Source organism: Callithrix jacchus, chromosome 7, assembly GCF_049354715.1.
Source record: "Callithrix jacchus isolate 240 chromosome 7, calJac240_pri, whole genome shotgun sequence".
In the NCBI taxonomy this organism is placed as follows: domain Eukaryota; kingdom Metazoa; phylum Chordata; class Mammalia; order Primates; family Cebidae; genus Callithrix; species Callithrix jacchus.
The window spans coordinates 84,112,080-84,136,408 of NC_133508.1; the positions used below are offsets into that span (position 1 = coordinate 84,112,080).

The 24,329-nt window shown below is 38.6% G+C and overlaps 1 protein-coding gene across 2 annotated transcripts in view; it reads left to right on the forward strand.

The window, feature by feature from the left end:
* Window positions 1-19,382, forward strand: part of CMPK1 (cytidine/uridine monophosphate kinase 1) — a 35,914-nt gene extending 16,532 nt beyond the window's left edge. The window contains exons 2-6 of one of the 2 annotated variants that reach the window (XM_002750795.6): window positions 9,041-9,187; window positions 13,775-13,927; window positions 15,554-15,630; window positions 15,838-15,934; window positions 17,255-19,382. In XM_002750795.6, coding sequence (XP_002750841.1) covers window positions 9,041-9,187; window positions 13,775-13,927; window positions 15,554-15,630; window positions 15,838-15,934; window positions 17,255-17,296 — 516 coding nt within the window. In that variant the 3' untranslated portion in view covers window positions 17,297-19,382. The remainder of the gene's footprint in view (window positions 1-9,040; window positions 9,188-13,774; window positions 13,928-15,553; window positions 15,631-15,837; window positions 15,935-17,254) is intronic. The other variant, XM_009001190.4, reaches the window with a different exon arrangement.
* Window positions 19,383-24,329: the final 4,947 nt, after the last annotated feature.

Below are 24,329 nucleotides of genomic sequence, written 5' to 3' on the forward strand. Positions count from 1 at the left end.
TTTACCTTTTAAAGATGTATGGGTTGGGCATGGTGGCTCAGGCCTGTAATCTCAGCACTTTGGGAGGCTAGGTGGAAGGATTGCTTGAGCCCAGAGTTTGAGACCAGTCTGGATAATGTAGTGAACCCCGTCTCTACAAAAAATAAAGTAAAAAAAATTAGCCAGGCATGATGACATGCCCGTAGTCCCAGCTACTTGTGAGGCGAAGGTGGGAGGACCACTGGGACCCAGGAGGTCAAGGCTGCAGTGAGCTGTGATTATGCATTCCAGCCTGGGCAGCAGAGAAAGACCCTGCCTCAATAAATAAAGATGTATGGATAATGGCATGTTTTTTAAAACTAAAATTTTAAAAGTTTATACATATATATATATAGTAAAAAATTTCAAATAATTTTGAAAGTACACAAGTACAAAGTAAAAGTTCTCTTTAATCTCATCCTACTCTCCTTATGTAATCACTTGTCAGGTTTTTGCCTGTGTGCCTTTCCTGGTCCTTTCTGGATGTATTTATACTCAGATATAATGTACATGTGTATGCACATACACTTTGCTTATTGTTTTGTGACTTTCTTGTTTTTTTTTTTTTTTGGCTTAACAGTATAACTTGGAGAGCTTTCGGTATTGGAACGTATAGATAGATAGCTGAGATTGCACCACTGCACTGAAGCCTGGGCAACAGAGTGGGACTACATCTCAACATACATACATTACATACATACATACATACATTGCCCTCTTAAAGACTGAACTGATTTATACTTCTACAGAGTATGAAAATACTGGTTTCCCTGTATTCTTACCATTGCTGAATATAAAATTTTATTTTATATTAATTATATGAACATTAATTTATAAAATTTTTTCTTTTAATGCAGTGGAAAATGGAATCACACTTTTTTTTTTTTTAATGTTGACTATTTTTTTTTTTTTGAGACTGAGTCTTGCTCTGTTGCCCAGGCTGGAGTGCAGTGGTGCAATCTCGGCTCGTTGCAACCTACGCCTCCCGGGTTCAAGCAGTTCTCCTGCCTCAGCCTCCTGTGTAGCTGGGACTACAGGCGTGCGCCACCATACCTGGCTAATTTTTTTTGTATTTTCAATGGAGATGGGATTTCATCATACTGCTCTCGAACTCCTGACCTCGTGAGCTGCCCACATCGGCCTCCCAGAGTGCTGGTTGGGATTACAGGCGTGAGCCACCATGCTGGGCCCTGGAATCACATTGTCTTAATTTGCATTTTTGTAATTACCAGTGAGGTCAAATCTCTCTTTGTGTGCCTGTGTATGTGTGTGTTGTTCTTATCCTTTGCCCATTTTTGTATTGTTATTGTTATTTTATTTATTAGTAGAATCTTTTTTTGAGATGGAGTCTTGCTCTGTCACCCAGGGTGGCATAATCTCAGCTCACTGCAACCTCTGCCTTCCAGGTTCAATAGATTCTCATGCCTCAGCCTTCCAAGTAGCTGGGACTACAGGCACACACCACCACTCCTGGCTGATTTTTGTATTTTTAGTAGAGATGGGGTTTCACCATGTTGGCCAGGCTGGTCTCAAACTTGTGACCTCAGGTGATCCGCCCACCTCAGCCTCCCAAACTGCTGGGATTACAGGCGTGAACTACTGTGCCCAGCCAGAATCTCTTTATATACAGTATATAGTATCCATCGCCTTTGTATAGTGAAAATACTTCCCTCCAGGCTGTTGTTTATCATTTGATTATATTTATGGTGCCCTTCCTTTTTCAAAAGTTTTATTATTTATGTGGTCAAACATAAATCCTAACTGTTTTGGTTCTTGTTTAGTGCCAAGCAAGATACCTTTTCCTATCTCAGTTTATTTTCCTCTAGTACTATCATGGGGCTTTTATTTGTTTTGTGTTTTAGAGCTTTAATTCACCTGGGTTTTAGTTTTGTTATAGTGTAATGCAGAGATCTAATTTTTTTTTCTCAGATGGATAGCCAGTTGCACAAGTGTCATTTATTAAATAGTTCATTTTTCTCTACCAATTTTAGGTGCTAACTTTATTACTTGTGAATTCTTTTTCTTCTTTTTTGTATTTTTGGTTTATCGAATTCTTATTTATACTTGGGTCTATTTCTGGACTCTGTTGAGTTTCATTGTTCTATTTGTCTATTTTTATACCAGTACCACCCTGTTTTACTTGCTGTAGTTTTATAAAATCTTATGTCACCTGGTGGGGCAAGTCCTCATTTGTAGTTGTTAATATTATTTTAGTTTTGGCAATTCACTCACATTTACTCTTTCTGATAAATTTCAGAATCAACTTACCAAATTTCATTTAAAACAAAAGAAAAAAACAAATCCCAATCAAACTTTGCTTGAAGTTGCCATGTTTATAAATTAACTTGTTGAAAACAAAATTATTTACAGTATACATTTTTCTATCCAGTGATACAGAATGCCTTCTATTTATTTATCTATTTGAGACAGGGTCTTGCTCTGTCACGCAGGCTGGAGTGCAGTGGCACAATCAAGGCCCAGAGCAACTTCCACCTCCTAGGCTCAAGCAATTCTTGTGCCTCAGCCTCCTAAGTAGCTGGGATTAGAGGTGTGTGCCACCAAGCTAGGCTGTTTTTTGTATTTTTAGTAGAGGTAGAATTTCACCATGTTGGCCAGAGTGATCTCAAACTCCTGGCCTCAAGTGATGCACATGTCTTCACCTCCTAAAGTTCTGGGATTACAGGCATGAGCCATCTTGCCTGGTTTTCTTTTTATGATACTGATTTTATTTGTCCTACACTAAAGTGTTTTTAGTTTCTTCATGTAATTCTTTTTTTATTTTTTGAGATGGACTCTCGCTCTGTCATCCAGGCTGTAGTGCAATGGCACGATGTTGGCTCACTGCAACCTCCGCCTCCTGGGTTCAAGTGATTCTCTTTCCTCAGCCTCCTGAGTAGCTTGGATTACAGGTGTGCACTCCGTGCCTGGCTAATTTTTATATTTTTAGTAGAGACAGGGTTTCACCATGTTGGTCAGGCTGGTCTCGAACTCCTGACCTTGTGATCTGCCTGCCTCAGCCTTTCACAGTAGCTGGGATTACAGGCTTGAGCCACCGCACCCAGCCAGACTTAGTCTTAAATGCTTCATAGATGTAAATCCAAAAGACACCTAATAGTTTATTTAATTTATATTTATTTATTTATTTATTTATTTTTGAGATGGAGTCTTTGTCACCAGGGTGGAGTGCAGTGGTGCAATCTCTGCTCACTGCAACCTTCATCTCCTGGGTTCAAGTGATTTCTCTTGCCTCAGCCACCCAAGTAGCTGGGACTACAGGCATGCACTACCATGCCCAGCTAATTTTTGTATTTTTAGTAGAGATGGGGTTTCACCATATTGGCCCAGTTTCGCCATATTGGCAAAAAATAAAAACTTTTGCTGGGCGTGGCTGTTACAACTGTAGTCTCAGCTACTTAAGAGGTTGAGGCAGGAGGATCACTTGAGCCCAGGATGTAGTGAGCTATGATCATGCCACTGCACTCCAGCCTGGTAGACAGAACAGGACTCTGTCTCTAAAACACAAAACAAAACATATATAAGTTCATACATTTCATATATATTATATAATTTATGTAACTTATGATATATAATATGTAAAATTTATAATATATGTGATATCATATATAGTTTGTAATATAATTATATATTAAAAATAAAGAAATACAAATTGGCCAGGCGCAGTGGCTCAGGCCTGTAATCTCAGCAGTTTGGGAGGCCAAGGCAGGCAGATCAAAAGGTCAAGAGATCGAGACCATCCTGGTGAACAAGGTGAAACCCTGTCTCTACTAAAAATACAAAAATTAGCTGGACATGGTGGTGCACGCCGGTAGTCCCAGCTACTCGGGAGGCTGAGGCAGGAGAATTGCTTGAACCCAGAAGGCGGAGGTTGCAGTGAGCCGAGATCGTGCCATTGTGCTCCAGTCTGGGTAACAACAGCGAAACTCCATCTCAAAAAAAAAAAAAAATACATTTGTATTTAATATCTCTGCTATGTTCCCTCTATAATGCAAGAGAAGCTCAGTAGCAGTTCAGTGGCACTTTCTAATTGCCACATTAACAGGAGGAAGTGCCTGGCATCTTCATCTCTTTCTGCCTTCAAGGACTTGCCATTGTACATTATTTGTACCCTGAATATTGTTTTTGTTTGTCTTCTAAATTTAGGACAGAAAGGCAATTACTAAGAAATGAGATAAATTAGGTCTGTTGGGATGGCTCATACCCGTAATCTCAGCACTTTGAACAGCTAAGGCAGGTGGATTGCTTGAGCCCAGGAGTTTGAGACCAGCCTGGGTAACATGGCAAAACCCCATCTCTACAAAAAATATAAAAAAATTAGCTGGGTGCAGTGGCATGTGCCTGTAGTCCCAGCTACTCTGGTGGCTGAGGTGGGAGAATTGCTTAAGCCCAGGAGGTAGACGTTATAGTGAGCTGAGATCACACCACTGTACTCCAGCCTGGGTGACAGAGTGAGACCCTATCTAAAAAAAAAAAAAAAAAAAAAAGGAAAAAAGAAAAGGAGGGGAGGGGAGAAATTGAACAAGATGGTTTGAGATTTGACCCCATAAAGTTGTCAACATTTGCCTAGTCGTAGTAAAATAGAGTGCCGTTTTGTACTTGTTGAGAACATGGTGTTTTTTTCTCCCTCCAAATCTTAGTGCATGATCCATAAAGGTTATTGAGTTATTTTTCAACTTCTTTATTTTTTTTTTTTTTTGAGACAGAGTCTCACTTTGTTACTTAGGCTGGAATGCAGTGGCACAATCTTGGTTCACTACAACCTCCACTTCCTGGGTTCAAGTGATTCTCCAGCCTCAGCCTCCTGAGTAGCTGGGATTACAGGTGTGTGCCATTGCATCTGGCTAATTTTTGTATTTTTACTAAGACTGGGTTTCACCATGTTGGCCAGGCTGCTCTTAAACTCCTGACCCCAGGTGATCTGCCTGCCTCAGCCTCCCAAAGTGCTGGGATTACAGGAGTGAGCCACCCTGCCCATCTTGTTTTTCAACTTCTTAAAGGAGAAATTTAGGTTAAAATTTTAGGCAATTACTCTAAATGAACTGAGTTTATACATTTGTCACAAGAAAATTACTATCTTTAGGTCAGGCACGGTGGCTTACGCTTGTAATCCCAGCACTTTGGGAGACCAAGGTGGGGAGATCACCTGAGGTCAGGAGTTCAAGACCAACCTGGCCAACGTGGTAAAACCCTGTCTCTACTGAAAATACAACAATTAACCACATTAACTACATTCTTGTAGTCCCAGCTACTCAGGAGGCTGAGGTGGGAGGATTGCTTGAATGTGGGAGGTTGAGGTTGCAGTGAATGGTGATTGTGCTACTGCACTTCACTCTGAGTGAAAGAGCAAGACCCCTTTTCAATCAATCAGTAATAAAATACAACAAAAAAATAAATCTTTTTTATAGAGGCAAGGTCTTGCTATGTGCCCAGACTGGTCTTGAACTCCTGGCCTTAAGCAGTTCTTCCAACATGGCCTCCCAAAGCACTAGGATTATAGGCAGGAGCTACCATGCTAGCTAAATTATTTTTTAAAATATCTTTTGTGTATATCTACAATTTCCAAAGAGTTTCTCATTTATTTATTCTTTTGAGATACAGTCTCACTCTGCTGCCTGGGCTGGAGTGCAGTGTTATGATGGTGGCTCACTGCAACCAAAATCTCCCAGGCTCAGGCAATCCTCCTGCCTCAGCCTTCTGAGTAGCTGGAACCACAGGCATACACTAACACATCCAGCTAATTTTTAAAACATTATTCATAGATTTAACAGCACCTGGAAAAAAACACACTGCAAAATGAAGAAGAAAAGAAAGTTATTCATATAGAATCTCCCTATGTTGCCCAGGCTGGTCTCAAACTCCTGGTCTCAAGCGATCCTTCCTCCTTGGCTTCACATGATCCTTCCTCCTTGGCCTTATGAAGTATTGGGATTATAGGCATCAACCATCATGTAAAGTTATATAAGACCCAACACTCATTTTAATGAAATATAAAGCTTGCAAAATTGAGCTTTCCCCATGTCAAGAAACAAATTTTGTGTGTTCTAATTTGTAAATTACTAACTGAGCTTCTAAATGTATATATTCATACAGGAGAGCATTACAGGGCCCTCTGTATATCGTTGGTGTTTCACTGAGCATTTGCCATTGTTTAGTACTATTTGTCTCTGCATTTATTCAATATTACCATATGCTGTAATCACTAGACCAGAGTAGAACATCCGGCAAGCAGAGAGTTCCAAGTAGGAGCTAAAATAAACAGTGGGAAATGAAGCTGCCATAAAATTTTGTGGACAATTGTTGCAAAATGCTTTTCAAAAAGTGTATATAGTAAGTGGGAAAGTAGGTCACACTTCATTTTTTATAAAGTCCTTTATCCAACTTTCAGAAGTTTGTGTATACTTAATGATTAAAGTAGGCATTTATAAATGGTGTAGAAATAATTTGAAAATGAGTTTAAAGAGTTAAACAATTTTGTACTTAATTCTGTTTTTTGTAAATGATGGGAGGTTTTTGTTTTTGTTTGAGACATTTTCGCTCTGTCACCCAGACTGGAGTACAGTGGTGCAATCTCGGCTCACTGCAACCTCTGCCTCCTGGGTTCAAGCGATTCTCCTCCCTCAGCCTCTCAAGTAGCTGGAACAACAAAGTGTGTGCCACCATGCTGGCTAATTTTGGTATTTTTAGTAGAGATGGATTTCACCATATTGGCCAGGCTGGTCTTGAACTCCTGACCTCATGAGTTGCCCGCCTCGGTCTCCCAAAGTGCTGGGATTACAGGCGTGAGCCACTGTGCTTGGCCCAATGGGAATTAAAAAAAAAACACCTTCAATAACATACACTTTTGATCATTTCTTTTTCTTTTCTTTCTTTTAAAAAAAAGAAGTTTAATAGAGATGAGGTCTATATTGCCTAGGTTGGTCTTGAACTTCTGGGTTCAAGCCATCTTAATGCCTCAGCCTCCCAAAGTGCTAGGATTACAGGCGTGATCCGCTGTACCCAGCCTGGTCATTTCTTCTAATGGAAAGTCCTGTACGACTGAGAGAGACATGGATATATTAGGGTTTTGTTTATTCTCATCAAATTTTATTCCCAATTTTAGTCAGCAAATAAACTAGAGTTTTCATTTGCTGACTACTTTACTGTTAACCTACTATTTAGTAAGGGAGAACAAATTTAACCAACAATTTCGGGAATGAGAAAAGGAGCAAAGAATATATATTGCCTCTGTAATCCAAAAACGGAAAACTCACTGTAATCTGAATAATTGGAGGAGTTGGATTTTGTGAAATGTGCTATTGAAACACTCTTTAAAAAAGAGGTTGAGAGTGTGGGCTGCCTCAAATCTTAACATTGAAGTTAAAGATAACATTTAATTTATCACATATTTATTGTATAACTATATAAAATGAAAACTCCATTGAGGGAGTCTTAAGAATTTGGGATGAGATGATTGTTGTAACTGAGCAATAAGTATAGTTATCTTGGTGTCTTAATATTTGAGAGTAAAAGCATTTTTTAAATTGTGTGGTTCTTTTGATTTAATAAAAAGGAACTTATAAGTTGATGTGGAAGAAGAAGCTTTTCTTTTTTATTTCTTTTTTCTTTTTTTGAGACAAGGTCTTACTCTTGTCACCCAGGCTGGAGGGCAGAGGCACAATCACAGCTTACTGCAACCTCAAATTCCCAGACTAAGATAGTCCTTTTGCATCATAGCCCGTAGCTAGGACTACGGGCATGATTCACCATACCCAGCTAATTTTTTGTGAAGACAGCATCATGCTATGTTTCCCAGGCTGGTCTTGAACTCCTAGCTTCAAGTGATCTTCCTGCCTCAGTTTCCCAAAGTGCTGGGATTAAACCCTCTTGGTTGGTTTTTCTTTCAAAACCATTAAAGTGAATACACACACACACACATTATAACATAAAAATGCTTCCAGATTATATAAGTACCTTTATGATGGAAAGGAGGTAAGTGATATCCTTAGGTGTCAGGTTTTATGGTGGTCAGTTTATGTACATTATTTCATTTAATTATAACCACAAACTTAGAGGTATCTGTGTTCCCAATTTACAGTTGAGACCACTCATTGCAAATATAAAGGTAGGAAATGGGCTGGGCACAGTGGCTCATGCCTGTAATCCCAGCACTTTGGGAGTCAAGGCAGGTGGATCATTTGAGGTCAGGAGTTTGAGATCAGCCTGGCCAACATGGTGAGACCCCGTCTTTACTAAAAATATAAAAATTAGCCGGTTGTGGTGGTGTATGCCTATAATTCCATCTACTCAGGAGGTTGAGGCAGGAGAATTGCTTAAACCCAGTAGACAGAGGTTGCAGTGAGCCAAGATTGCACCACTGTATTCCAGTCTGGGCAACAGAGCGAGACTCTGTCTCCAAAAAATGGCAAGGAAGATACTGATCTAGATGGAGAGACAGTAATAGTCTAAGATACTATTTGACCATTTGACCACTTACCAGAGTGGTCAAGAAAGCTGATTTCATGGAGGAGGTAGGACTTGTACTGTTGACCGAGAAGGGGAAGAAAACAGAAGATGAGTTTTGTATAGATAGTGACAAGTTCAATTTGGACATGTAGAGTTTAAGAAAGCCTCCCAGCACTTTGGGAGGCCGAGGTGGGAGGATCACTTGAGCCCAGGGGTTCCAGCCTAGCCTAGGCAACATAGTGAGACCCTGACTCAACAAAAAATAGAAAAAAATTAGCTGGGTGTTGTGGCATGTGCCACAGCAAAGTTTAAGTTAATGCCTTCAATAGTTAGATACATTTTGATATGATATGGAGATATATGAACATTATAGCTATGAAGAATAAAGATATCCATTAAGCAAAATGGATTATGTAAAATCTATTAAATTTTTATTATTTAATATACAAGCAAAACTTGCTTATTGTAGAAAAAATAAAAATTAACACAAAGGAAAAAAATGTATAGTCCTACCACTGGGTCGAATGAATTCTGATATTTTTCCTTTGTGTGCTTCTTTCAGAAATATGGCTACACACACCTTTCTGCAGGAGAGCTGCTTCGTGATGAAAGGAAGAACCCAGATTCACAGTATGGTGAACTTATTGAAAAGTACATTAAAGAAGGAAAGATTGTACCAGTTGAGATAACCATCAGTTTATTAAAGAGGGTAAGGAGTGTGAATGCCAACCAGTTCAAATCAGTGAGGAAGCAAGAAATTAAATTCATCTTTTGGCCAGGCAATTGCTCAGGCCTGTAATCCTGGTACTTTTGGAAGCCAAGGCAAGAGGCCATGAATTCAAGATCAGCCTGGACAACCTAGTGAAACCCCATCTCTATAAAAAAATAAAAATAAATAAAAAACCAGGCGTGGTGGCATATGCCTATAGTCCCAGCTGTTTGTCAGACTGAGGCAGGAGGATTGCTTGACCCCAGAAATTCAAGTCCAGCCTGGGAAACACAGTGAGACCTCCTTTCAAAAATAGATAGATAGAAAGATAGATAGATAGATAGATGGATAGATAGATAGATAGATCCATCCATCTATCTATCCACCCACCCACCCACCCACCTACCTACCTTTCATATGTGTAATGAGAAATATCAAAGGTTTTTTTCCTTTCTTTTTTCATACAGCATCTTACTCTGTCACCCAGGCTGGTGTGCATTGTCATGATCACAGCTCACTGTAGCCTCAGCCTTCCTCCCACTCAGCCTCCTGAATAGCTGGGACTACAGGCACATGCCACAACACCCAGCTAATTTTTTTCTATTTTTTGTTGAGTCAGGGTCTCACTATGTTGCCTAGGCTAGGCTGGAACCCCTGGGCCCAAGTGATCCTCCCACCTCAGCCTCCCAAAGTGCTGGGATTACAGGAAAAAGCCACCACGCCTGGCTCAGAGTATTGAATTTATTGCCAGTGGAATGCTTGAGAATGGCAGAGCTGGAAACTTTGCTTTCACCTGGGAAGAAATTGGACAGTGGCAAGGACTCTCTACTTGGATTTAGGGTCAGCTATAGCTCAACTTAAACATCCATTTATGTGCACTTGGTCCTTTCTTTTCAACATTCTGACGGTTATTCTCTTTCACTTCTGTTTCTTCTCTTTTCCTACCCCACTTGTTCCCTTTTCTTTTTTTCTTTCTTTTTCTTCTTTTTTTTTTTTTTTTAAATAAACTTCTTTCTTTCTTCTTTCTCTCTTTTTTAACCCACGTCTCTTTCATCTTTGATGTTCACTCAGCCTTGATGTCTACTTTTATGGTGCATCACCATCTTCAATGTGAAATGCTAAGACTTAATAGCTTTCAAAACTTTAAGATGTCACATCTGAGGCTGAGTGCAGTGGCTCATGCCTGTAATCCCAGCACTTTGGGAGGCCGAGGTGCGGGGGATCACTTGAGGTCAGGAGTTTGAGACCAATCTGGCCAACATGGTGAAACCCTGTCTCAACCAAAAAATACAAAAATTAGCCAAGTGTGGTGGCGCATGCATGTAATTCCATCTACTTAGGAGTCTGAGGCAGGAGAATCGCTTGAACCTGGGAGGCGGAGGTTGTGGTGAGCCGAGATTGTGCCACTGCACTCCAGACTGGGCAGCAGAGCAAGACTCTGTCTCAAAAAAAAATAAAGTCACATCTGAAAAACAGGTACCTTGTATATACTAGGTGACTCTTCATTCTAGATTCCTAAGACTATAGTCATTAACAGGTATTTTCACATAGAACAGTGAGCGAAAAGAGAAAGGCAGTATTGGGAACAACAAGAAATAACTGAAGCCTGATGGGAAAGAAATACCTAAGAATCGGGTTGGAACTAAAGACATTGGGAATGAAAAGTGGCTCACACACACTTTCTTACCTCTTGTCTCAGAGGTTGGAGTAACCTGCTTCCATTCCAAAATAAACAAATCCTCTCTCCCTATTCACTCTCTAATGACCTTTCTCCGCTTTATAGCTAAGCATTATGAAAGAGCAGTCTATATTGTTGTACTTTTTCACTTTCTACTTTTCAACCCTTTGCAGTCAGATTCTGTTTCCATCTCCATTGCAGCTGCTCTTGCAAGTTATCAGTGATAATCTCTATCAAATAATGATACATTTGCTCATTATTTTTCTTGTCGTATTTAACTCTGATCAGTCTGTTTGAAAATCATTCCCCCTTTGTTCATCATGAAAGCATTCTTTTTCTTCTCTCCCTGCTAAGTGACTGCTATTTCTCAATTCTCTTTAATAGTTATTCTTTTGAAAGTTTCCTAAACCATGATGCTTCATAGGGTTTTATACTTGGTTGTCTTCAGCTCTCGTTTTGTCTATTTCTTTCTGGATGGTTTTAGCCATGCCTAAAGCTTTCACTATGCTAATATTGCTAAAGTCTGAAGTCTATAGCTCTAGAACAAAATGTTTGTTTTGAATGCCAGACATGTATGTGTGTGTGTGTGTATATATATGTGTATGTGTATATACACACATTTTATCTCATTTAATCATATATATATATTTTTTTTTTTGAGACAGATTTTGCTCGTTTTGCCTAGCCTAGAGTGCAATAGTGCGATCTCAGCTCACCCCCACCTCCACCTCCTCGGTTCAAGTGATTCTCCTGCCTCAGCCTCCCAAGTAGCTGGGATTACAGGCATGCGCCACCACATCCAGCTAATTTTGTATTTTCAGTAGATAAGTGGTTTCTCCATGTTGGTCAGGCTGGTCTCGAACTCCGAGCTCAGGTTATCCACCCACTTCAGCCTCCCAAAGTGCTAGGATTACAGGCATGAGCCACCATGCCCAGCCCAGACGTATATTTTTAACTACTTAACTACTAGGCCTCTATCTGAATGTCTCACAAGTGTCTCAAAATCAACATGTCAGAGGCTGAGTGTATTGTCTAAAATGTGATCTTCTTTTACTTCCTGCCTTGGTTAATGGTTCTACCATCTACCTAGTTACTCATGGCAGAAATCTGAGAATCATCCTATATTCTCCTCCCTCTTCCTCACTTTCCTAAATCCATTCATTGAGCATATCTTTCTAATTATTTTCTTTTACTCTTCTTTTGTTACTCTCTTCTCTGTCATTGCTACCACCTTAGTTCACATTCTCTTCTTCTTACCTGGACCATCAGTACAGACTCCTAGTTAGTCTTTTTGCTTTTAATCCATCCTTGTCCCCTTCTGATTCATCCTCTTCAGTGCAGTCAGAGTGATTTTTTTCTAAAAGGCCATATGAGCCTGTTATTTTACTGCTTAAAATTCTTAAATGGCTTGTATTGCTTCCAGAATAAAACTCAACTCCTTGGTGTCCCATACAAAGTTCATTAGTCTTACTTTTTGCTTACTTTTCAGTCATATCTCCTACCACTCTCTACACATATCCTAAGATTCAGTTGTATCAGCTTATAGATCATCAAAGCTGTTGTGCTTTCTCATTTATACTTTCAGTTTCCACCATCTGGAGGACGTTGATCCCTGTCTGCCTACACATGCCATTTCATTATTCAGGATTCAGTTCCACTGCCACCTCTTTGGTTAAGCTTTCTCTAGCGGTTTCCTTGCAGTTTGTGCTGACTTGTTTTATTATAGCATCCTTTGCATACTTGATTATAGAACTTAACACATGTATGGATATGTATTTGTCATGCACTCAACTGTGAGTCCCCCCAGGGACAAGAGTCATGACCTTGCTTTCCATGTTCCCTGATCAGAGGCCTTGAATAAATATATGCTGAATGAATATAATATTGATGTGCCTTCTTCACATATCTTCCACTACCATAATTGTGGTAGAAAGGCTATAGCAGAGGCCCAAAAGCATTCTGAAGTTTTGCGAATATCAAAGAAGAAGCTAGATGCCAGGATAAAAAACCAATTCTCAGATAAAGGGATCATGGGTCCTGACAGCCATTGTTCTTGAGGAACCAGGCAAGTTTGAATATGGCGAGTACCGAATGTCAGTTTACTTTGCAATAGAGACTCCTCTAAGGTCTATCACAGTCATGCACCTGCGCTCATCATATGGTGATTGAAGTGGCAAGGATTTGGAGATTAGAGATCTCCAGCTCCCATTTATATATTCCCACATTCTACCTAAATTCAGGCTTTGGAAGAGGTGAAATGGGTCATTCTTGCTATCTTTCTGAAGGTGTTGTTTCTTTTGTTCCCTTGGTTTTGGGGCAACCAGTGGCATTTGGGTTTAATCAGCTTCAGTTAAAAAGTATTTTATTCAACATTAATTATTAATGCTAATGATCTTTTATATTTGTCCAAAGCTTTGTGCTGTTGGACTTGAATTACATGAATAGCCAAGTTGAGCTAGAAGTAATATGCTTTCCATTACAGCAACATGACTTGGGAAGAGCAAACAGAACACCAGACAGGGTCTACAGTTGCTGGAGGAGAGATATTGGATAATGGTTATTTTCCTCTTATTGCTGCTCTTACTGTTTATTTACAACTTGGTGAATGTGTATGTGAAAGTAATTTATACTTAACTATAGAAAATTTGGAAACCACAGAAAAAAATTGTGTGTATAAAATGATGAGATTGTGAGAGGGGCACATACTCGTAACCACACCAGCTTGAGGCAATCCATATTAATACATTGATGGATTTCCTTCTTGTGGTTTTTTTTTTCTATGTACCCTCCACCCTTTACTTATGGTTTAAATAATAATAATAAAACCAACACCCATGTGTACACTACCATGCTTCAGAAATTGCATTTTGTTAATGAAGCATTGAACCTAAATCTCCTTCTCCCTTTAGGAAATGGATCAGACAATGGCTGCCAATGCTCAGAAGAATAAATTTTTGATTGATGGGTTTCCAAGAAATCAAGACAACCTTCAAGGTTGGAACAGGACCATGGATGGGAAAGCAGATGTATCTTTCGTTCTGTTTTTTGACTGTAATAATGAGGTAATAAAAATCTTCATCTGCCCACATAAGCTTTAAGCAACTATTAGTCAACTATTAGAGAAAAACAAAGAATTTATTACTTATATTTATGTTTTATATTGGCAGCAGTGTTTTTTGAATTGGTAGAATGGATGGACAGAACAGCACTGTCTTGCTATTGGAGTATTAAAAGCCATTTGGCATTAGCATTGTTGTGGAGCTGAATTTTGCAATTTTGCTTTATTTTCAAAATAACAAGAATCAGTTTTGTTTTTTAAAAAAAATAATAATTGACATACATAATTATATTAGTGAAGCTGGACTACTTTCTGAGGTAGACATTGCTGTCTAAGAGCATCTTGCCTTAGGATGTTGTTTACTGGAAGAGAAACACTTCTGAGGACTTGGGAAGATTTCTGTTTTAAAGAAACGTACAGCATAGCCTGATTTGTCTTAAGAGCGAAATGATCTTGAAAAAAGCAAACAAATATAATGTGCTTTTTTCTTTTCTTTTTTATCTTTTATTTTACAAATGTAATTTTCTTTCTGGTAGTTCTAATAATGAAGCCAGACATACCTTTGAATAACTTAATACATTTCTCAGAATCATTTAATTAAAAAAGCCTGACTCTGTTTGACAGCTGCTATCATATAAATTTTATTAAATTAATGCCACAGCCTAAAAGACCACGAATCTGAAGTAGTACCTTGAAAGAAGCTGGCTGTTCTTAGGTTGAATTGTAAATGTGCCTTGGTGGAGAGACTTGCTGCAGGCTTTGTGTTGTTTTATTTTATTTTATTTTGAGACCGAGTCTCATTCTGTTGCCCAGGCTGGAGTACAGTGGTGTGATCTCGACTCACTGTAACCTCCGTCTCCCTGGTTCAATCAGTCAATTCTCCTGACTCGGCCTCCCAAGTAGCTGGGATTACAGGTGTACGCCAGCAGGCCCAGTTAATTTTCATATTTTTAGTAGAGACAGGGTTTTACCATGTTGGCCAGGCTGGTCTCAAAGTGATCCTGACCTCAAGTGATCCACCTGCCTCAGCCTCCCAAAGTGCTGGGATTACAGGCATGAGCCACTGCACCTGGCCTCTTGGGTTCTTTTAAAATGTGACTCTCTTCTTCCAACCCCCAAAAATATATTTTCATTTACCTCTCAAAGTTAACTTTAGAATGTTACCACAGCTTTATAACTAAGGGATGTTTATCACAATTAACAAAGGATGCTTTATTCAAATGCAAATATGTTGACTCAAATATCTGGAACTTTATGGAATTATCAAAAAGTAAGCAAAAATGGAACAAAGTTTGAGGCATGTAATTCATACCTAATAAGTTAATAATATGTCTGAGATGAAACCATACACATACAGATCTTTTTATTGCGGTTTGAAAAAAAATACACAGGAAAAACTGAGTCATGAATGAATTCTTATTATGCTCTGTACTTATTTAACCTAGTTTATATAAATTGAACCACAAGTTTAAATTTAAAAGGACTTTGCATGTTGATTAATGAATTAGACACATTGGGTTTATTGCAGAGGTGTTTTTTTGGTTATCTCTTTAAACTCTTTTTTTTTTTAGGTTAAAAGAATGGCAAATTCATATCTTTATTTTTTTAATAACTTTATATTTCTTTTCAGATCTGTATTGAACGATGTCTTGAGAGGGGAAAGAGTAGTGGTAGGAGTGATGACAACAGAGAGAGCTTGGAAAAGAGGTACTGTGCAGTTTTTACATACACCACTTCAATCCCAGACATGCCCTGCTTGGTCTAGGAACAAAGAAGTCACATTTAAACATGTAAAATGGCTTGTTTAAGATGTTAAGTGAATTGGTCAGGGCAAATCCAATGTTCTGTGAGCTACCCTATAACATACAGAAGAAAGGATGGATACCTAGAACCTTGCAATCTTTTCTTTTGCAGAATTCAGACCTACCTTCAGTCAACAAAGCCGATTATTGACTTATATGAAGAAATGGGGAAAGTGAAGAAAATAGATGCTTCTAAATCTGTTGATGAAGTAAGTGTTCCTAGCCTGTCTTTAAAAAAACATGTCATATAAAAATGTGATTATTTCTTTTTGGGGTAGGCAGGAGAAAAGAAATACTATCACAGATTAGTTTTTCAAGACACTGAAGTCTGGGCATGGTGGTTCATGCCTGTAATCCAGGAGTTCGAGACCAGCCTGGGCAACATACTGAGACTCTCTCTCTTAAAAAAAGAAAAGAAAAGAAGACACTGGAGACTAAATGAATAATTAGGGTTTTTCCATTTTGAGTAAAATCTAAAATGGGATTTACAATTTCAAACTTGTTCTTCATGAGAAATGGGTGGATTTTGAATTCCAAACTTCATCCCAAGCACTAGAAAACTGGTATTTTAAGAAATGTGAGTTGGGGCAGGGCAGTGGCTCACACCTGTAATCCCAGCCCTTTGGGAGACCGAGGTGGGCGTATCACCTGAAATCAGGAGTTCAAGACCAGCCTGGCAAACGTGGTTAAACTCCATCTCTACTAAAAATACAAAAATTAGCTGGGTGTGGTCATGGGAGCCTGTAATTCCAGCTACTTGGGAAGCTGAGGCAGGAGAATCGCTTGAACCTGGGAGGTGGAGGTTCAGTGAGCTGAGATCGCGCCATTGCACTCCTGCCTGTACAACAGGAGCAAAACTCCATCACAAAAAAAAGAAAAAAAAATGTGAGTTGGAACACATAAATGGCAAGTCATCTCACTCAAGAGCTCCAGGCTGCTTTCTTCTGCCACAGAATAGCACCAAAGATGCAAGGTTTCCATGACTTAGCACTTTTCTCTTTTTTTTAATAAGTCATTGATCTCTAAATTGTAGTTTGCAAGCCCAGCAAAATTTCTAGTATCTCTTAATGAACCTAATCTCCCTTTCCCTGATTCCCTGACTCTTCATCTCTTACAGTCATAAGATAAAAGAGAAAGGCCCAGAGGAAGAAGATTCAGGGACTCTTTTTTAATCCATTGACACTTTGTATAGAGGTGAGGTAATACATGAGAAAACTATGTTTTAGAATCAGAGCTAACAAGATAAGCCACTTCAGTTTGTATTTTATCAAATTATTGGTAGGCTATCAAGAAGAATATTTTGTCCTAAAAGCACTAATTGAATTTAGTATAGTCACAATTTTATATGTATTATTTATATAATATTACCATCTAAAGTAAAATAGATGAAACTAAGAAGTTATATGATTTTTAAACATTCATTTTGAAACAATGTAAATTTGGTTATTTTAAATAAGAACTTAGCTGTGTGGTATTTTAACAATGATTATCATCTTTTTAAAAATTATTGTCATCTTTTTCCTTTACAGGTTTTTGATGAAGTTGTGAAGATTTTTGACAAGGAAGGCTAATTCTAAACCTGAAAGCGTCCTTGAAATCATGCTTGAATACTGCTTTGATAGCTGCTATCACAACCCCTTTTTAAGGCAATTTTAATCTTTCATAACTACATCTCAGTTAGTGGCTGGAAAGTATATGGTAAAACAAATTAAATTTTTTATGTTTTTATTTTGGTCACAGGAACAGACAGTGAATTCAGGTTTAACTTCATCTTAGTTATGGTGCTCACTAAACAAAGAAGGGTATCAGCTAGTTTATTTTTTAATTCATAAAGAATATCCCTTTTATAGTTTGTGCCTTCTGTGAGCAAAACTTTTTAGTACGCATATATATATCCCTTTAATAATTACAACGTGTTAAGATTTAGGGATACCCACTTTCCCTTTTTCTTGCAAGTTTTAAATTTCCAACCTTAACTCAATTTGTGGACCAAATATCAAAGGAACTTTTTTGTGTAGTCAGTTCTTGTACAATGTGTTTGGTAAAAAAACCTGAAAATGGATTCTTAGAGTATTTATCAAATAACTGACCATTTGCTATAGAAAGGTGAGAAAACTTAGGCTTTGTTTTACTACAACTTGTGCAAAGTTGTATGACAGGGCATATTCTTTGCTTCCAAGATTTGGGTTGGGGGCACTAGGGGTTCAGAGCCTGGTAGAATTGTCAGCTTTATTCTGACATAATCTAAGGGTATGAGGCAAGGATTACATCTAATGCTTGTGTTCCTTATACTCTGTTATATAGTGTTATTCATGATTCAGCTGATCCTAAAATTCCTAGCAATGGAACCTTGAAATGCATGTGACTAGATTTATGCTAAAATGATTCAGTTAGCATTTTAGTAACACTTTAAAGGTTTTTTTGTTTTCTAGACTTAATAAAAGGTTAGGATTAATTAGAAGAAGCAATCTAGTTAAGTTTCCCATTTGTATTTTATTTTCTTGAATACTTTTTTCATAGTTATTTGTTTAAAGAGATTTAAAAATCATTGCACTTTGGTCAGAAAAATAATAAATATATCTTATAAATGTTTGATTTCCTTCCTTGCTATTTTTATTCAGTAAATTCTTGTTTTGGCATTATCTGAAGCACTGAAAGATAAATAATTTTTAAAAGGCTATAGAGTCTAAAGGAATATTCTTTTACATCAATCCTTCCTTTAAAAATCTCTGAGAAATTTGTTTTCGCCTTACTTGTTTTTCCTTCTGTCACCAATGCTAAGTGTTATCCAAGGTCCTTAATATGAGATTTCTTAAAATCTTAAAATGATTCTTATTTTCAGCACTTACACCATTTGGTACACAGGGTCAAATAGGGCAAATAATTTTGTCTTTGTATAATTAGATTTGATATTTAAAGTCACTGGGAATAGTGAGGACAAGTTAATGGATGTTTTTATATTTTAATAGAATCACTTATTTCTATGTTATGAAATTTGCTTACTAATGATAAATTTTTCAACATTTTTGCCATTAGAAATCAAAGTATTGCTAAGTACTGTAACATATTGGCCACCAAAGTTCGTATTGAGATTATCTTGGTTTCTTGGAAAACATAGGAATGAGTTCTTATCTAGTGTTAACAGTCCAGCCAATACAGAGGTGGTTTAATCAAATAGCTCTAGTATGAGGCAAAAGTAAAGACTAAGGTTTCGAGAGCATTCCTGCTCACATAAGTGAAGAAATCTGTCAGATAGGAATCTAAATATTTATACTTAGACTATGAAAGCAACCTTAAAGTTTTGAAGAAAACTGTTGAGACTAGGTGCTTTGCTTCCTTTCATCAGATATATTTCTGTGGCATTTGAGAATAGAAACCGAGAAACATGGTAATAACTAAATTATGACGCTTTGCTTTTAAGTAGAAAAACGTTTTGGCAACATTGAGTTTTGGAGTTGAGATAATCTGACTTAATTAGTTTTGTCATTCCATTTGATAAAGATACAGTCACCAAGAAGTTTCTGAGTTTTTTGAAAGACCCCAATTTAAGCCTTGCTACTTTAAAAAAAAATAACATTATTTCCATTCAGTGATGTTGGATGTATATGAATTATTTAGTAAATGATCTCAATAAATTTTGTGCTGTGGCCTTTGCTATTTGTTGGTTCAGATTTCTGTTCTCTAAGCATATTGAAGATCAAGAAGTATCCTGTTTAACATGTGGGTCCTCACACTACAAAAGCAGAGTTCAGGATTGTCAATGAAAAGAGTTTAACTCTGTAAAAATATTTAAAGAGGTTTATTCTGAGCCAAATATGAGTGATCGGCTTGTGCCATAGCCCTCAGGAGACCCTGAGAACATGTATGTACGGTGGTCGGTGTACAGCTTGTTTTTATACATTTTAGGGAGATATGAGACATCAATCAATACATGTAAGATGTGCATGGTTCAGTCCCGAAAGGTGGGACAGCTGGAAGCAGGAATGGGGAAGCATCCAAGTCTTAGGCAGATTCAAAGATTTCTGATTGGTAATGGGTTGAAAAGAGTTACTATAAATAGAAAGGAATGTCTAGGACCAAGATTTTATCATGAGGATGAAGCCTCTGTGTAGCAGGATTCAGAGAAAATAGATTGTAAATGCTTCTTATCAGACTTAAGAGTCTGTTCTAGCAGTAATTTCAAAAGGGAGGAGACATATAAGGAGGCATGTCTGGCTCTCCTTTCCCTTCATGTCCTGAAACTAGTTTTTTGGGTTAACTCTGGAATGCCCTTGGCCTAGAGGGGGATCCATTCAGATGGTTGTGGGGGTGCTTAGAATTTTATTTTTGCTTTACAGGATCCAGGAAAAATTTTCATCTGGTATTTGTGTTTTGGCTTAAGCAGAAAGCATGATTTTATCCCATTCCTTCAAGAAGTAATCTCCACTGAGACACAAGCAGCTTATTTCATTACCTAGCAGCAGCATCAATCACTTGTCTCTTTTTGGGGAAGATAACAGTAAGCAATGAATATCAGGATGCAGGCTTTTTGTGGACTTGTGGCTTTGATCTGTATTAAGGCTTCCCAAACACTCCAGTGGTCCCTGGAGATAATAGTGGCTGAAAGTACTGGCCAGATAAGGTCAGCATCTTCTCCCTAGAGGTTTGGTTGTCATCTTCAAACATATCCTAATTGCACAAGCAAACAGTACTACAAACACATTTTCTGCCTTCCAGGAGGTTATTATTATTATTTTGTCCAAAACATTCTGATATGAATAGACCTTCCAATGTCTTCTGTTGGTTAACTTTAATCATTCTTATTTATTCTATTTCAGTTCTCCCTAGCCCACCTGCATACTTCAGCTAAATTAAGTATTCCTTAATTGTAAGCATTTTTTCCCCATGCTGTCAAGTTCAATTGTAAGCATTTTTTTTTTTAATGAAAGGAAGGAAGCTCATTTATTTTGTACCAAAGGGAAAGGAAAACAATGGTCCTAATCACTTACTCCTTTATTTTCTCATCCCGGAGGCCAGTGTCAATACTCTCTTGTATTCTGGTATGCTTTTCTTTGAATGGGTGTAGTTACTGTGCTTGTGATATCTGTGCTCTTGGACCTCAGATAAGCCTGGAAGGTCACCATCTTTTCTGTTGTTTGGAGAGCTGAAGAACTAAGTTGAATTCTGGCTGCTGCCATATACCTGATGTACCACATCCAGATTATCACTCAGGCTTACACCTTTATGGGAACTCCTTTATGGGAGTTCATCAGAGCAGAACCTGTTTCTCTTAGGTCCCTCTACTTTAATGAATCTTTCCCTTTATGGCTTTGTCCTCCTGAAACAAAGAGGGTAGAGAAGAGGGTTTATTTTGTCTTATTTAGGGAGATAAGGGTAATACATCAGAACATTTCTCTAGGTGAGGGTCTTTCAGCTGCAGAAGATTATTTTTTATTTATGATATATTTTAATGTAACTGTATCCAACTTCTGAACACTGGTCTTTGACACCATGCCCAACCAGAGTAAAAGCATCTGCAGAGATAGGTTACCAGATACTTTCCCACATCCCAGCCCTAATGTTAGATAAACACAGATACACTCTAAGAATTGTCTTCTACACAGCGAAGTCAAGCAGTTAAGCAGCATACCACATATGTATCCTCATTTAGTTGAAGAACCATAGATTAGAAGAGAAAGTAAAAATTTTTTAAAGCCATGAATGTGAGCTTTGGAAATGCTCTTACAATACTATTTTGAAGGTTTTCTGGAAGAAATATACTCTCCGTAGCTACTTCTATGAAATTAGAAAAAAAAAAAAAAAAAAAAAGATATGTGGTCTCAAGATGAGCTTCCAAGAAAAACCCTAAACTGAATAAGTTTCCTTGCTAGTGTCTAAGCCTTTACAGCCCTTTGAGGACTGTGGGTTGAACTGGCCTTTTTTTTTGTTTTTGAGATGGAGTCTCACTCTGTCTCCAGGCTGGAGTGCAGTGATCACTGCAACCTCTGCCTCCTGGGCTCAAGCAGTTCTCTGCCGCAGCCTCCCAAGCAGCTGGGGCTGCAGGCACATACCACCATGCCCCGCTAATTTTTGTGTTTTTTAGTAGAAAGGGTTTCACCATGTTGGCCAGAATGTTCTTGATCTCTTGACCTTGTGATTCGCCCACCTCAGCCTCCCAAAGTGCTGGGATTACAGGCGTGAGCCACTGTGTCTGGCCTGAACTGGCCTTCTTATAGCTGCTTGGCTCCAAAGACACCCAGAAGGGAAAGACACTGAATAGGTTCATTAGTTGGCACTTAAAAGGACAAAGCCGTGAGCATGGCTCACCTTGTTTATTAGTTTTGTTAAGAAGGATTTTAACAAATGGCTGCCAACATTTGGCCAATCTAGTAGGTATGACTGTGAAGAGACTACATTGAAATGTCCTTGTCAAAATGTCACACAGTTTTCTTTTTAATTAACACGTGCACAATAAGCACTACCATTGTCCTATCCTCAACTAGGATAATAGATTTGTAAATCATTATTTACATGATTTGGAGGGGAAAAATAATGAAGTTTAAAGGCTAATTTTTTAGGAGTGGGGCGCAGTGGCTCACACCTGTAATACCAGCACTTTGGGAGGCCGAGGTGGGTGGATCACTTTAGGTCAGGAGTTCGAGACCAGCCTGGCCAACATGGTGAAACCCCATCTCTACTAAAAATACGAAAACTAGCCAGGCATGGTGGGGCGTACCTGTGGTCCCAGCAACTTGGGAGGCTGAGGCAGGAGAATTGCTTGAGCCCAGGAGTGTAGGTTGCAGTGAGCTGAGATTGTGCCACTGCACTCTACCCTGGGCAACAGAGTGAGACTCTGCCTCCAAATAAATAAATAGACTAATATTTGATTGGGTCAAAATATTCCCACATTAACATGAACTAGTTGAAACAGCTACATCAGAATCCCCCTGGTTCCAAAATAACCGTCAGAATGTCTATGTCATAGTCAGTTTCAAAGATGATTGAGCAAAGACTGTATCTGTAGTCCTTCCTTTCTCTGTTTAAGGCCTTTACTTAGGTCTGGATAAGTGCTGCTTGGGGAAAGAAGATAACTCCTGGACTTGGAGCTGCTGCTACTATGTGCAAATGGAAATTCTGAAATGCAGGGGATGTGATGGGATGGGGTAGGGATAGTAAAGCCATTTGTATAGAAAAGCGGGAGTTCCATCTAGTTCTACTTTATACACGATGGTTCTTTTTTATTGTTCTTTTCCTTTTTTTTCCCCTTTATTTAATGGTCGCGACAGAGAAGGAGACACACAGCTCAGCCACCAGCCGCAGGGGACATGATGGTTCTTGCTGGAACTTTCTTATTTTATCAGTAATCATGCCCACAAAACACTATGTCTTAATCTGTTCAAAAGTCTTCATGTTCACAGACCACACTCGCACTTCTCTCCATGAGTATTTTGTTGATGAAAATGGGATTCAGGAATGTGATTTTCTTAATACCATCTATCTTCATTTATCTTTAACTTGTGGTTTCAGTACTTTTGTGGCTATTTCTGAGTTTTGTTGATGTATTTGACTTAAGAAAGTAGCTGTTTATAGTCAGCAGCTAAATAATTGTTTTATACAACACAGATTATGGCCAGTTGGTGAAATAATAGCTAGGTACACATTGGAGGTATTACCACAGTCTGTAATCACATTCATGCAATGGTCTGTCATTTTAATTTAGCTAACTGGCCACTAGCAAGCCAATTTTCAGAGATGCTGACCCCTGTGACTGGAATCAGAGATTTGTTGCAGGCAGTCCACCTCTTCCTTAGGCCATGCTTCTGTCACCACACCAAGGGATAACAATAGCACCAAAATAATCACATTACAAACACTGGCTGGCCATTCATTCAAAATATGTTTGAAACATTGGGGATACAACAATCAGTTAATATACAATCATTACCCTCAACAGGGTTACTAGATAAACTCAAATCCAGTGGTTTCTTAGCTGACTGTGTTTCTGTAGAGTGCTTTTAATGCTGGCACGCTTTTTCACCTCTGTGATTTTGTTTTCTTTTCCCAGCAATTCTGAGGCAGGTTGGAATGGTGATTTTCCTGTTTCAAGGATGATCAAACTGAGGCCCAAAGAGTCCAAGTCAGTAGCCGCAATCTTTACACTAGAGAGTGGTGGATTTGGAACTAGAACCCAGACCTCTGGTCTTTAAAGATCTGCCTCCCAGGCTGCCGTGGTGGCTCACGGCTGTAATGCCAGCACTTCGGGAGGCTGAGGGGAGCAGATCACCTGAGGTCAGGAGTTAGAGACCAGCCTGGCCAACACGGTAAAACCCCATCTCTACTAAAAATAGAAAAATTAGCTGAGCATCGTGGCATGCGCATGTAATCCAAGCTACTTGGGAGGCTGAGGCAGCAGAATTGGTTGAACCTGGGAGGCAGATGTTGCAGTGAGCCAAGATTGTGCCACTGCACTCCAGCCTGAGAGCAAGACTCTGTCTCAAAAAAAAAATAAAGATCTGCCTCCTATCTTTCTAGTAGTCTCTGCTGCCTATCTGTAATACGGAACTGTGACCTCTAATACCCCACCGTGCTTCCCATTGCTAGTCTATTACCCTTGTTTATTTTCTC